General features: G+C 53.3%; 8 protein-coding genes across 8 annotated transcripts; 2 read left to right on the plus strand and 6 right to left on the minus strand.

Moving 5' to 3' along the window:
• Window positions 1-174: 174 nt before the first annotated feature.
• CPAR01_15532 (uncharacterized protein) lies at window positions 175-998 on the minus strand (the record flags this gene model as incomplete). Its single annotated transcript, XM_060499780.1, has 2 exons — window positions 175-850; window positions 919-998. 2 exons carry the CDS (start codon window positions 996-998, stop codon window positions 175-177), a joined length of 756 nt encoding a protein of 251 aa, XP_060341356.1.
• A 253-nt stretch (window positions 999-1,251) lies between these two features.
• CPAR01_15533 (uncharacterized protein) lies at window positions 1,252-1,476 on the minus strand (the record flags this gene model as incomplete). Its single annotated transcript, XM_060499781.1, has 1 exon — window positions 1,252-1,476. A coding segment is annotated over one exon (225 nt), but the record flags the coding sequence as incomplete, so codon positions are not given.
• Window positions 1,477-3,116: 1,640 nt separating this feature from the next.
• Window positions 3,117-4,772, minus strand: CPAR01_15534 (alcohol dehydrogenase GroES-like domain-containing protein; the record flags this gene model as incomplete). Its single annotated transcript, XM_060499782.1, has 8 exons — window positions 3,117-3,274; window positions 3,344-3,441; window positions 3,498-3,763; window positions 3,838-4,041; window positions 4,104-4,208; window positions 4,267-4,350; window positions 4,547-4,622; window positions 4,738-4,772. The coding sequence occupies 8 exons, from the start codon at window positions 4,770-4,772 to the stop codon at window positions 3,117-3,119; spliced, it is 1,026 nt and encodes a 341-aa protein (XP_060341358.1).
• A 2,819-nt stretch (window positions 4,773-7,591) lies between these two features.
• Window positions 7,592-8,254, minus strand: CPAR01_15535 (plectin/S10 domain-containing protein; the record flags this gene model as incomplete). Its single annotated transcript, XM_060499783.1, has 3 exons — window positions 7,592-7,637; window positions 7,727-8,145; window positions 8,216-8,254. The coding sequence occupies 3 exons, from the start codon at window positions 8,252-8,254 to the stop codon at window positions 7,592-7,594; spliced, it is 504 nt and encodes a 167-aa protein (XP_060341359.1).
• Window positions 8,255-8,701: 447 nt separating this feature from the next.
• CPAR01_15536 (uncharacterized protein) lies at window positions 8,702-9,559 on the plus strand (the record flags this gene model as incomplete). The annotated part of the gene is made up of 1 exon (XM_060499784.1): window positions 8,702-9,559. One exon carries the CDS (start codon window positions 8,702-8,704, stop codon window positions 9,557-9,559), a length of 858 nt encoding a protein of 285 aa, XP_060341360.1.
• A 346-nt stretch (window positions 9,560-9,905) lies between these two features.
• Window positions 9,906-10,444, minus strand: CPAR01_15537 (cytochrome c oxidase subunit 6B; the record flags this gene model as incomplete). The annotated part of the gene is made up of 4 exons (XM_060499785.1): window positions 9,906-9,940; window positions 9,990-10,053; window positions 10,099-10,220; window positions 10,396-10,444. The coding sequence occupies 4 exons, from the start codon at window positions 10,442-10,444 to the stop codon at window positions 9,906-9,908; spliced, it is 270 nt and encodes an 89-aa protein (XP_060341361.1).
• Window positions 10,445-10,795: 351 nt separating this feature from the next.
• Window positions 10,796-11,299, plus strand: CPAR01_15538 (uncharacterized protein; the record flags this gene model as incomplete). The annotated part of the gene is made up of 4 exons (XM_060499786.1): window positions 10,796-10,858; window positions 10,920-10,935; window positions 11,051-11,113; window positions 11,166-11,299. The coding sequence occupies 4 exons, from the start codon at window positions 10,796-10,798 to the stop codon at window positions 11,297-11,299; spliced, it is 276 nt and encodes a 91-aa protein (XP_060341362.1).
• Window positions 11,300-11,560: 261 nt separating this feature from the next.
• Window positions 11,561-12,190, minus strand: CPAR01_15539 (RNA recognition domain-containing protein; the record flags this gene model as incomplete). The annotated part of the gene is made up of 2 exons (XM_060499787.1): window positions 11,561-11,701; window positions 11,870-12,190. The coding sequence occupies 2 exons, from the start codon at window positions 12,188-12,190 to the stop codon at window positions 11,561-11,563; spliced, it is 462 nt and encodes a 153-aa protein (XP_060341363.1).
• Between the last annotated feature and the right edge of the window lie 21 nt (window positions 12,191-12,211).

A 12,211-nucleotide genomic window follows, 5' to 3' on the forward strand; every position in this document is an offset into this window, starting at 1 on the left:
TGAGGCATTGGGTGCTTACTATTGGTCGTATGTCGCTCGCTTATCGTCTCTCTGCTGACGATTCTAGATCAATGCATCATACAAAGGAAATATGTGGGTGTTTGCGAACATTGTCATATTCTCATTCGTCATAACATATGAACAGCTACCTGGTTATCGCTTCGCTCCATACATCTACAGCATCTGCGCAAATTGCGGCGATACCGAGAATTGGCAGTTGATAAACTTGATCGTATCGTTGCACCAGTTGGCCTCCTTTGTTCCCGTGCCGACCATTCTTGCCTTGTCCGATGCCTTGGCGCCCTTCTTAAGCGTGCCCTGCAATGTGCTCTCGAAATCGCCCTTCACAATTGTAAGGTCTCCCTCCAGCTCTGCCAGCACCTCGCCGCTTTCGCTTCGGAGCTCGAACTTGCTTATGCCGTGGTTGATCTCCAACGGGCTGGGGTTGTACACCTTCATGGTGTTGACGAAACCACCGCCACGCTCCGCAGAGTTGACCTGCGCGATCTTGGGGCCGCCCATGCCAACGATGGGCACATCCTTTGCGTATTTGACCTTGGCCGACAGGCCGAGCGCCTTGATTGTGCAGTCACCGTTGTCAAGTCGCAACACCAAGCTCTCGTCGCACATGATGGCTTTGACGAACGCCATGAAGGCGTTGCGGTCGAGGATCTTGATGAGCTGGTCCTTGACGACAACCTCCGTACCGCCAGACTTGGTCTTGACTTCCGGAAGATCCAGCTTGCCAAAGCAGCCGCCGTTAAACATCATGTCGACGGTCATCGGTGCCATTGTCGCGCCCATGGGTCCGGTGCCTGTGACCCTGCTCACGATTCCCATGACAAAAGTGCTGTAATTCGCACAGCAGTCAGATTATGTCACAGAATGCCACCAATTGCATGCGCAGGAATGACTTACTCAGCCGTGGGCTGCGAGATCTTGATGTGCTCCACCTCCAGCTTGGAGCGGTTGAGAATGGCCTGGGTGATGGCGTCCATTTTGGCTAGTGTGCTGATTTGTGGAAGCGCTAGAGGAGTGGTGACGTTCAGTAAGCTAGTTTGGGTTTTGTTGTAAGTGAGATTTGGTTATTGCAGTTGAAGTTGATTGATGAGTTGATAGGAAAAGCAAGGTGAGGAGCATTGGGTTTTATACACGCTCGCCATCTCGTCCAATATCCTGGTCATCACAACCCAGATACGGCCTCACTGTCGTCACAACGAACACATGCAGCTTGAGCTGCCATGCCATGTGCTATTGAGCTGCCACAACTGCCTCGGAACCTGAGTCTCGTCTCCAACAGAACCCACCGCCACAACGCAGTTCGCATAGCTCTTCGCATAGCTTGCTACCCTGCCACACCCCGTCCAAAACTTGACAAGGCCTCAGGGGGTTTAGAACGGCCAGTCCATCAGACGAAGAATGGTTGCTATTCGGTGAGCCCAACACTTCGGATAACACCCCTGCGTGTATGACAGATCGATCAACCCACCGATCCTCCTCTACCTGGAGTCTTGTCCCCCCTCCTCAAAACGGCAATTCCCTGTGCGGTGAAACACCAATGGAGTGCGAGGGTTTTCATCACGGCTCAGAAGCAGGATAGCTCACGCACACAACGCAACGCACCCGCACCCGCATTCGCACAGCTTTTTTCGACGGCGGATCCCGCAATGCGAGTGAATGCTTCTTATTTGGTTTCCATTTCGCTTGGACGTCCCGTTTCGGGAAGCATTGAGCGCTTACCTGCCCTTCTATCCCTCCCACCTTCAACTCAAAAGAAAAAGTGGAAGAGAGTCCGGGGACGAGACCTGCGCCGGGCTGGCGGCACGTAGAGTCTCAGTCTCAGCCTCAGCTCTTTCTCTCTCTCGCTATCTCGCATACTTGACTTATTCTTTCCCGACCCGCATGTGTCAGCGGCGCAACATCTGCCAGCCAGATCCCTTTTTTTTGTCACGTTCCAGAAAGTACTCGAACCTAAGTGGATAAAGAGGGCGCTGTGAACACTGCCCACCTCGCTGATACCTCCCCGAGGCTGACTCGAAATGTTTACGTTGGGGGAAAAGGAGTCAGCCAAGAGGGTTAAAACACGTTTTGCAGATTAATGCTTGAAAGCTGCTAATGCGGGGAGCGGGTAAAGCATCAATCTCGGTACGCAACGTTGGGAAGAAAGAAGGTGAAGTTTGGCATGTGCTCTAGCCTTTTCACCGAGGGACGTTTGGTGTGGAGGTGAACGAGAAGAAGGTGCGGGATGTTTACTGATTGGCGATGCGTTCCCCGGCAGTCGTAAACTCAACCCTCTTTTTAGTAAGGATGTGGTTGTATCGCGAGGGCGGGGGAAGGGGGGGGGGGTGGATGAATTTGCCCAGCTAATGTGAAGGAAGTGCGGAGAGGCAGCGAGGTTACGAGTGAGAAGAAACGGGAATAGGCTTCGGTCCCATGTGCGTCGGATGAATGATGCGGAGTAAAGACTGCGTAGATCATCTGTGGTAAGGTAGGTCTTGCTCGGGAAATCGAGATGAGAAGGAATAATTTGGGCCTGCGTAAACCAAAACATTCCAGTCCAAGGCACACGAATACGTTTCCGGACTCAGGTCTGGAATCGAACGGGAACTCGTGGTGATTCATCGCTCTTTTATTGTCGAGCCGGAAAACTGGGTAAGGAACAAGACTAACAGAACAAGAACAAGTTTCTCTCTGTCCCTCAAACCCATTGAGGGTGCCTTTTTTCTTTTTTTGGTTTCTCGGATTCACTCACCTCTCAAAACTCCGCAACCGCCGAGCCGCCCTACGCTAACCTCAACCAATTCCTCAACCACCTGATCCCAAAGTCGTCATCAAAGTCATCAACCATTCAAACAACACCTCTTGTGCGCCGCCGACCACTTTTTTTCAAGTTCGCTATTCGCCAACCGCCGTCTTTCCCTACAGCCGTCCCACCAGCTTCTGGCTCCGATCCGATGCTTGTCTAAGTAACGAAATGAGATGAGCCAAGCAGACACTTTTTGTTTTTAAACAACAACGAACAGTCAAAGACAACTTCATACTCGGGGAGAGAGTGACTAAAGGGGAGAGAGAAACCAGTCTGTTCTGTCATGCTTGCGTTGCGGCACAGAGAGCCCTTACACTCCAGTAGCGTCATCGAAAACAATCGCGGCCTTGATGGCGCTCTTGTTCTTGATGGACTCGAGAGCCTCGCCGAACTGCTCCAGCTTGAACGTCTTGTTGACGATACCCTTGGTCTTGACCTTGCCCGAGTCAAGGTAGTCAATGGTGGCGGCTGCGCGAGTGTTAGTATGACTGGGCTGGAGTGCCTACTCAAGCAGCAGGTACAGAGTTTGATACGTACGGAACATGTAGGTCTCGGAGAAGGAGCCGAGGATTGTGATCTCGTCACCGAAAATCTTGGAGGGGGGCCATGATACACGAGCAGAGCTGCTGTAGACACTATTTTTTGACACATCAGCAACCATGTACGCTAAAACGGCGCTTTGCTACCTTACCCGTAGACGACGAGCTTGCCACCGCGGCGGACGTAGTTGATGGCATCCTCGAGAATCTTGACGGAGCCGGTAGCCTCAACGACGACGTCAAAGCCGTACGGGTGATCCTTCTGGAGCTGGGTGAACTGGACCTGGGGATCGGAGCGGGACAGCTCAATGTAGTTATCGGCAGCATCCAAGCTGCGAGCGAGGTCCATCTTCAGACCTTGAGGGGCCGCGATGGTGACATTGCAACCACCGTTGTGGCGCATGAGTTGAGCAAGCATCTATATCGTGGTGCATCGATCAGTCATTGGCGCACAGGGTGCAGGGTGTAATATCCCGGCCGAAGTGAACTCACAAGACCGGTGGGGCCGGCGCCGAACATGAGGACGCTTGATCCGAGGCGGGGCCGAATCTTGTCCAGACCGTGGCAGGCGCAGGAGGCGGGCTCGAGAAGAGTGGCATCGACATCGTTAAGGTTGTGGATCTTGAAGACCTTGCCGGCAGGGTACGCGCAGTACTCGGCGAAACCACCGTTCATTGTGACACCGTGAGCCTCAAACTGCAAAAAAGGTGTTACTTCAATATCCGTCCATATAAGTGGTTAAGTGGGGTCGGGCATACGTGCTCGCAGAGCAAAAGCTCTCCACGTCGGCAGTAGAAGCACTCGTTGCAGAGCTCGCTGTTGTCGGCAGCAACACGGTCGCCAACCTTGAAGTCCTTGACTTTCTGTGCTTTCATGTTAGCAGTCATTCCGTCAGGAGTTGTGGACAATAGCTTTGCTTACAGGTCCAACGGCGGCAACGACACCAACAGTCTCATGGCCAGGAATCAAGGGGAACTTTGCAATGAACTCTCCCTCGTGAATGTGCTATAAGTGATATTAGCTACGTTGCTCGAGGCATGACTGGAGGCCGTGAGGTTCGGGAGGTTTTACCAAGTCTGTGGCGTCCGGGTTAGTCGTACAGATCATTGCAAAAGATCACTCTCGACTTGCACAGCGTATGCAATGGTACACGAGAGACGACAGTTCACTCACCAGTACCACAAACACCACAAGCTCTAACTTTGACCAGAACATCGTTCTCCCGAAGCTCTGGAAGAGGAACTTGGACAATTGACCAATCCTCGGGCTTCTCGTAGCTGGATGAGGGGTCAGCTTAGCGCCAATGGAGGGGTAGATCGTCCAGCGACCAAAGTTGCGTGAACTGCCACGCTGACCCGATGATTATTCATAGTTGAGAAAGGGGGGCCATACCGGAGAGCCTTCATCTGCTTGGGAAGGTTCGACATGTTGAAAGGTTTTTGACTTGTGCTCTGATGAAGATAGGTGTGCTATCGTATCTTGATGCTCAGTTAGCGGATGTTAAGAGAATAAATGAAGTTCAGCCTGTGTTATAGGGGGAGCAGAGAAACGACGGCAGCTAACAACGTACACGTGAGACTCACTGGAGGACAGGCGAGGTGAGGGGAAGCTTGATTTGGTGCTTCTATGTGAAGCTCCAAGAGGTGGAATGGGTAGCTTTATATAAGGCCTCCTTCGAGCAGCGCGGGGAATGGGCGCATCTTGGGACGAGGATGGGACCAGGGTCCAAGGCGTTGTTGGCTGGCGTGTCTGAGGTCAGGGTACTTACATCTAAATCCTCCCTTAGACTCGCATTGTACGCTCAAATCGGCGAGCTTCGATGGCTACACCGAGCTCATGTACCTATTCATTCGTGTGGTGCCATCCGGCATGTTGGCGTAGGTAGCTGCATCCCGCGTCCGCAGACGCATCCTCGACCACATCGACGCGCCACTCGGCCAACAAATGATGGTACATACACGAGACGGCATCCCACGCCTCGAGAAAGACCCCAGCCTGGCCTGGCCAAACATTGATCGGTGAGGATGAAAAGCACCTGAGAAAGACCGGAGCTGTTGGCAGACCACAGAGCTGAGCAAAGTCTAAACCCCCCTGTCCGTCCAAAAATTGCCCCGCCCCCAGACTTTCAGCGGAGTTATTGCTGCAAACCTGGCGTCATCACGCAGGGCAGGGCTGCCACCAGCAACCAGATTTCCAAGCGCGGGAAAGTCGGGAGGCAATGGCTCTAGGAATAATCGAAAAGCAGGAGAAGAATCGAAGAGTGAGGGGGGGACAAGGCCATGACAACACGTCTACGAACGAGCTTCCAACAATCGCCAGACAGTCCAGCTGTCTAGCTCATCCCATTGAACGGGGATGAGACACTATCATCGAGCCACTCAGAGAAGCGAGAGCTAGCGAGCTGCATCCAAATTGGAGAGCGGGGAGCGTGCAAGAAGTCCTGGTCTCGAATTGTAAGTGTGTAAACCAGACAGTGACAACACCACTCCCACCATCAACAACACCATCTCTTCTTTTCTTTCCCGCCAGGAGGTCCACTTGAACACCGCCGCAGTGCTTATCTTGCACATCCGGTACTCTTCCCCTAGCACACTACCTCAACAAAACATTCCCAAAGCCGGGCCAAGGAGAGTGGGAGCGTGGTAACACCCCATGGCACATGACATGAACTTACCGTAGTCTACTCGTCTCGACCTTGCCCGGCGTCCAGGTTCCTGCTGATAGGTATGCGCGCCCGCGATTCTCTCTCCACGCGCTATCCTTGGAGTGCCCCCCCCCTCGCCGGTTGTTCCCCGGTTTGCTGGCCTTGTAGCGCCAGCCCTTGGCGTGGAGACGCTGCCTCCACATGCAGTTGACTTACGTACCGGGTTGGTGCGAAGATAGTAGGATGGGTCGTTGGATGCTCTGATATGATTCTGAGTCTCTATCACCCTGAAGTTGGGCTTGATTTGCGTTTGGTGGCTCATAGCTTAATCGTGTCTCTGATTATTGACCTGCACCACAAGGTGCTGGGGCATAATAAGATGTCCGTCTTTGCTCGCGCGGCTAGCGTTGAGACGACGTTCTTGCAGCTCCCGAGATTAGAAGATGTTCTGCCGCTGATGGTGTGGTGAAGCTGTGTGTAAATGAGATCGGGTCGGGTTAGACAAGACATCGATTGGGTGAGGTGACTTTCATGGCAAGTACTCATGCCCAGGACCTTCTCTTCCTTTCTCATACCACGGCTCGGGGATATCGAGGTAACCGCGTCCGGAAGCTGGCACAGGTGCAGAAAGTAGGCCAGGTGCGTAGGAGTGAGGGGGAGGGGGGATGAACCCTACCCTCTTCCTGAACGAGCAATGGCACCCAAAGGCAGGGCAAGACGTTGAGGAAGGCGTCCTGGTCTCTTCTGAGCCAATGCAACACATCTCACTTGCTGAGACAAAGACGCACAACCAGATAGCATTTACAAAAGTGTGGAGAGGGTGCTTGAGTTCCGACCTTACGCCGGGGGGGGGGGGGGGCACAATACAGACTCTCGCCCATTCGGCGTCTAGGAACCTTGCAGTCATGAGATTTACGCAGTCACCGCCACTTCTCAACGACCCTACTTACCCGCCTCGGGATTCCTTCAACTGGCCATCCCGTTCAACTTTTGAGGCTATCACGCATATTCGCTAAGGCAAGGGAACATCACGCATTGCTTCTTTGCACAGAAGGGGCTGCGGCGCCACAGGTAAAGCGCATTCATGTCTGGAACCATACGTTATTCGTGCGAAGCCTGCTGAAGCTATCCTACGTGCGTCGGCGCTTACCCCAGGCTCTCAACATTCCTTCATAGACGGACCCCTTTCTCGTCCATCCTCGACTTGAGAAATGCTTTGCGCATGTTCTCATTTCTTTTTTCTCATCTTTGCCTGCCCTCGACATGCAGAAGGGGTCTTGAACGTGGCCTCTCGCAACTTCAGCACCACCCCACGTGCTAGCCGGCAGACACTGCTTGCTCATCACAGCGTGGTAAGAAGGACAAAAGGACGTTTCACAGTTTGGAGGAAACGGCACAAAGCCGCAGGCTGCAATTCATGACCTTTTGATGCAAACGATTTCCGAGGATCTAACCTCCAAACTCCCACGATGTTTCCCCCGTTGTCTGTGACGTTAACAGACGCGCGACTGTTCCGGCCATCCACTTTTTAGAGTACATGTCGGTGCCTTTTTGTTTCTGCCAATGCGTCTCGAGAGTAAAAGCCGATAGGAAAGAATCCTCTTACGAGGGGGGAGCGGCGCCACGGCCACGGCCAAAGCCACCACGGCTATAACATGTATTAGCAAAAAGATGTTCCAACCCTTGCTGTGCGCAGTATCGACATGTGCGCAAAGCATTCGAGGGGTTGAGGCTCACAATTGGGGCTCGAATCCACCAGGGGCACCACCCTCCTTGCCGCCCTCGCCAGCATCACGGCGGCGGTAGCCACCCTCACGGTCACCACGGTCACCTCCACGGCCACGGCCGCCGAAGGGTCTTCTCTCGCGCTCGCCCTCGCCGAGCATGCCGCGGGGGGGAGCGTGGGAGCGCTGCTGCTTGATGTGGGTGGCGGGGACAATCTCGGCGGGAAGGTGAAGCCACTCGCGGAGGTAGTCGAGACCCTCGGGGGTCAGGGTGTAGTAGTAGTACTGCCACGAGAACTGGGTCTTGACATAGCCGCGGGAGGTGAGCGACTGGCAGGCCTTGACGACGAACAGGTTCTTGGTGTCGATGTCGGGGTGCTTGGGGAGGTTGAAGTCCTTCTTCGCGACGAGGACACCCTCACGGAAGAGGTACTGTAATTTTCGTCGTCAGCAATCGCTATCCTCCCAATTTTTCAGCACGTCTGAAAATTGTAAATCTAACCTCGTGGATCTTCTTGCGGTCGGCCTTGGGGATCAACATCGTGGCGGTTGTCGTGGTCGCTGCTGGTCGATGAGTGGGATGTCTGATCGAGCGCTGTCGAGAACTAACAAAAAGTTTCGAAATTCGTCGTGGGAAGGTAGAATAGCCTAGTGGGCGTCAACCCTACGCGGAACGGACGAAGTGTGGGGCGCTCTAATGGCGCACAGAGTCATCACGTGTAGATAACGCCTAGCGATAAGTCGATGTATCCTCAAGACCCGCCACACTTCCTCAGGGTGCTGCGCCTCACCCAGTAGCTAGGTATCTGCGATAAGCCGCACCCATCTCATAATTCATCGTTGTAACCAAACACTGAACATGTGTCTGCCACTTCGCGTCCTTGTCCCGCCTCGACATCGTCACTTGCACATCGACTTATTATTGCGTCGGCGCAAATCAAGAAATCAAATTCTTCGGCTACGGACGTAAAGCATTTCCGACTTCAAAATGGCTGTCAAAAACGTCAACGTATTCATCAGCACCTTTGCTGGGTTGGGCCTACCATCGACACTGGTACTGCCTGTTTCCTCGACGACGACCCTATGCGACTTGCGACAACAGCTTGACGAGCGACTGCCCGCCACAGATAACCGCCTTATCCTGACGACCGTCTCCAACAAAGAGCTGTCAGCTTCTTCTACCAAACCAGTGTCTGATCTTCTGTCATCCATCGATGATGACTTTGTTTCTTTGCGACTTTCAGTACCGCTTTGCGGTGGCAAGGGTGGTTTTGGGTCCCAGCTTCGAGCCGCTGGTGGTCGCATGTCCTCAAAGAAGAAGCGAAATCAGGGAGATGCCAACAACTCAAGCCGAAACCTTGACGGTAGACGTTTGCGGACCGTCACCGAGGCCAAGGCTCTGGCGGAGTACCTCGCCATCAAGCCAGAGATGGAGAAGAAGGAGAAAGAGAAGCGTCGCGAAAGATGGGAGCAGATCGTTGAGCTTGCAGAGAAACGCGAGGACGAGATCAAGAACGGCAGCAAGGGTCGCCTCGACGGAAAGTGGGTTGAGGACAAAGAAGAGTCTAACGAGAGAACCCGCGAAGCGGTACTTGCTGCCATGAAAGCCGGGAAGTATAAGGATAATCTTCTCGGTACTTCGCAAGGATCGACAGGATCAGAGGAGACGGAGGAGGAAATGAGTGAGGATGAGGGTGATGAGGAAGTTGGCAGTTCGAAAGAGTCAACACCGCCATCGGAACCGGCAAAGGCGCCCAAGGATAAGCCGAGAACGTTCTTTGGATTCGATGAGGACGATGAGTTTATGAGTTCTGATGAGGATGAAGTCAAGAGCAAGAAGAAGTGAGCTGACGAGTCGCATCGCTTCTCATCGCCTCTTCACTTTGCTTCTTCTACCATCTTCATCACACTGCTTAGCTTGCGTAAGAATTATAACGGCAAAGGGGAGCGCACGGAGTTTCTGGTCAGCGGGGTTAAAGGAACGGTATCAAGGTTCAAGTTTTTGTACAAATGATCAAATGGGCGGACACTACAGATAGTTTTCACGAAATCATATTCGGCGCCCTGGAGCGTCATCAGCGTCATCGCACGACACGTCCTCCAATGCTCTATTTGAGGTCTCGATCCATCTTGAAGTAATACAGTCGCCCGGCTCCTCCGTCTAACCTGCTCACAACAGAGTCCAAATTTGCTTATGCGTCGAGCTTGACGGGGAAGTTGCCGGCCTCTGTCATGTGTTAGTATGCGTGCTTCTGATATACGGACGGAGTGCTGACCTCTCTGCTCGTCCCAGCGGGTGTACCAGCCAGAGGGGCACAGAGAGCGGTAGCCGAGCCAGAACTGCGACTTGTTAGTTTCTTTCAATTTTCAACAGAACTCGCGGACGGTCCGGACCTGGCGGCAAGGGGCGAAGTCCTCGCCCTTGGCGTTGATGCACTTGTGGTAGTCGACGTAGTTCTGCCAGCAGTGCTTGGTCTGGTTCATGTTCGGGTAGCGGGCATCGGTGCCTATTCAAGCTCATGTTAGGTTCACGTCGCTCATCATTCCCGCTCTCAATTGAGGTGACGCTATCGCGGGTTTCGGTGGTTCGGGCGGAGGGTTCATACCGGCTATAGTGGTCATCAGTTAGCCTCGGAAAAAAGATCAGACCATACTTTGGAGAGGGATATTTCTTCAGCGTACCGGTAACGAACTTGAAGGGCTTGGTAACGAGCTCCTGATCGTCGGACATTTTGGCGGCTTGCGAGTTCAATTGACTGGGAGTCGGATCTGGTGATGGGGTCGAGTGGGCAACGGCGTGCGATCGGTGTTGATGCTTTGAGAGCAATTGAATGGTCGTTCCTGCATCGAGAATCAGGTGGTGACGGGCGAGAACGGGTGGATGCCTGAAGATGGCCAATCGGGCCTCAGGCATTAGAAAGGTGGGCCGAGCTCCAGTCCAACATCAGACCAGACCGATGGAAGTCCAGTCCAACTTCTAAACACTCATTTTGAGATCCAATCCCGATCAACTACGCTCCCTCCCGCCGTACCGACAGGACCGAAAAATCTCCCCTCTTCAGAAAAAAACAAAATCGCCAAAATGCGTCCTACTCTCGGTCTCCGCGCTTTCCGCCCGACTCTGCGCATGATGTCCCCCGTTCCCGTATGTTGAAATTTCGCCGGCCCGGATGAGCGCAATCGCTAATTCTCACATCTCCCCTTAGGCCGAGGACCAAGTCGGTACGTCGAAACCCGCCCCCAGCCATTGAACGCTCCCGCGATATCGGATACCGATCTCGACGATAAACTGTGGTATTGCGAAATGGCTAACAGGAGCTGATATTGTTGATTCCAGGCCACACCGTCTCCCAGAGACTGCGCAAGCTCCGCCAGATCCCCCCCGAACTGATCCCCCTCGGTACGTCATTAGACATTCAAGGTTACGTCAAATTGTTGTTGACGGCATACAGGTGTCGTCGTTGGCTTCGCTCTGGCCGCTGCCACCTACTCTGTCGGACGTCACTTCATGACCGACAAGACCATCCGTCTCAAGCGCCAGGGCAAGTCTGCCGCCGACGCCGGCCACGGAGAGGAGCACCACTAAGCGAAGGTTATGAGGACGACGGGAGAACGGTTGACCATGGCGCTCGTGTGTTATTAGGGAGGATCAGTTTGTATAAGTCTACGACAAAGACAGATCAAAAGGCACCAGAGACGCTGCTTTCATTTCCTTTCTCATTGTGCTTCTCCGCCTCGAGTATTAGAGAAAAGCCGTGCCCCTTTTATATCTCAGTAAATCCATGTGAACGCCGTCGCTATGTAATTCAAACAGGCTTCAGTCGCCTTCGTCCACGCCAACTCATCTTCACTCTGGTCGTGGTCCCGCGACATCGAGCCCCTCCAAACCTTGCATGGGGTCATCCCCACGCATCTCAATCTGTGCTGTGCCCTGGTCTGTTGCCAATCCATCCTCCTCTCCAACAGCATGCTCTGCCAGCCATCCCTCCTATGATGGATGTTAGTACGTTGTTTAAAGCTCGATGAGGTAGGAATATGAATCAGAGGAGAGACATAGTAGCAGAGTGATGGAATTTAGAGTAAAGAAAGAAGAAGATAAGAAGTAGTGAGAACCGCGAACAAAAGATGTGAGACATATATTCAAGGAATGACTGACCTGTTCCCAGACTGCCTTCTTGCTGCCCAAGCCCTCGTCTGCGCTCTTGGGAACTTTGGCGGCTGACACCTTGATGACTCGCCCGAAGAATTCTGACTGATCCATGTTGTCGATGGCTTCTTTCGCGTCCTCCGTATCTTCATACTCAACATAAGCGAAGCCACGGTGAGGATCTGTTGAGTTTGGCTTGTCGTTCTTCGGTAGCGACACATCGGCAATTTCTCCAAAGGGGATGAATGCATCGTGAACGTTGGCGGCCGTCACTATGGAGGCCAGTCCACCAACGAAGACGGTCGACTTCCAGCGCGCAGCGTCCGTCATCTTGACCCAGATTTTAGTCGT

The sequence above is a fragment of the Colletotrichum paranaense genome, assembly GCF_030867605.1.
Source record: "Colletotrichum paranaense strain IMI 384185 chromosome Unknown Scaffold_20.1, whole genome shotgun sequence".
NCBI classification, from domain to species: domain Eukaryota; kingdom Fungi; phylum Ascomycota; class Sordariomycetes; order Glomerellales; family Glomerellaceae; genus Colletotrichum; species Colletotrichum paranaense.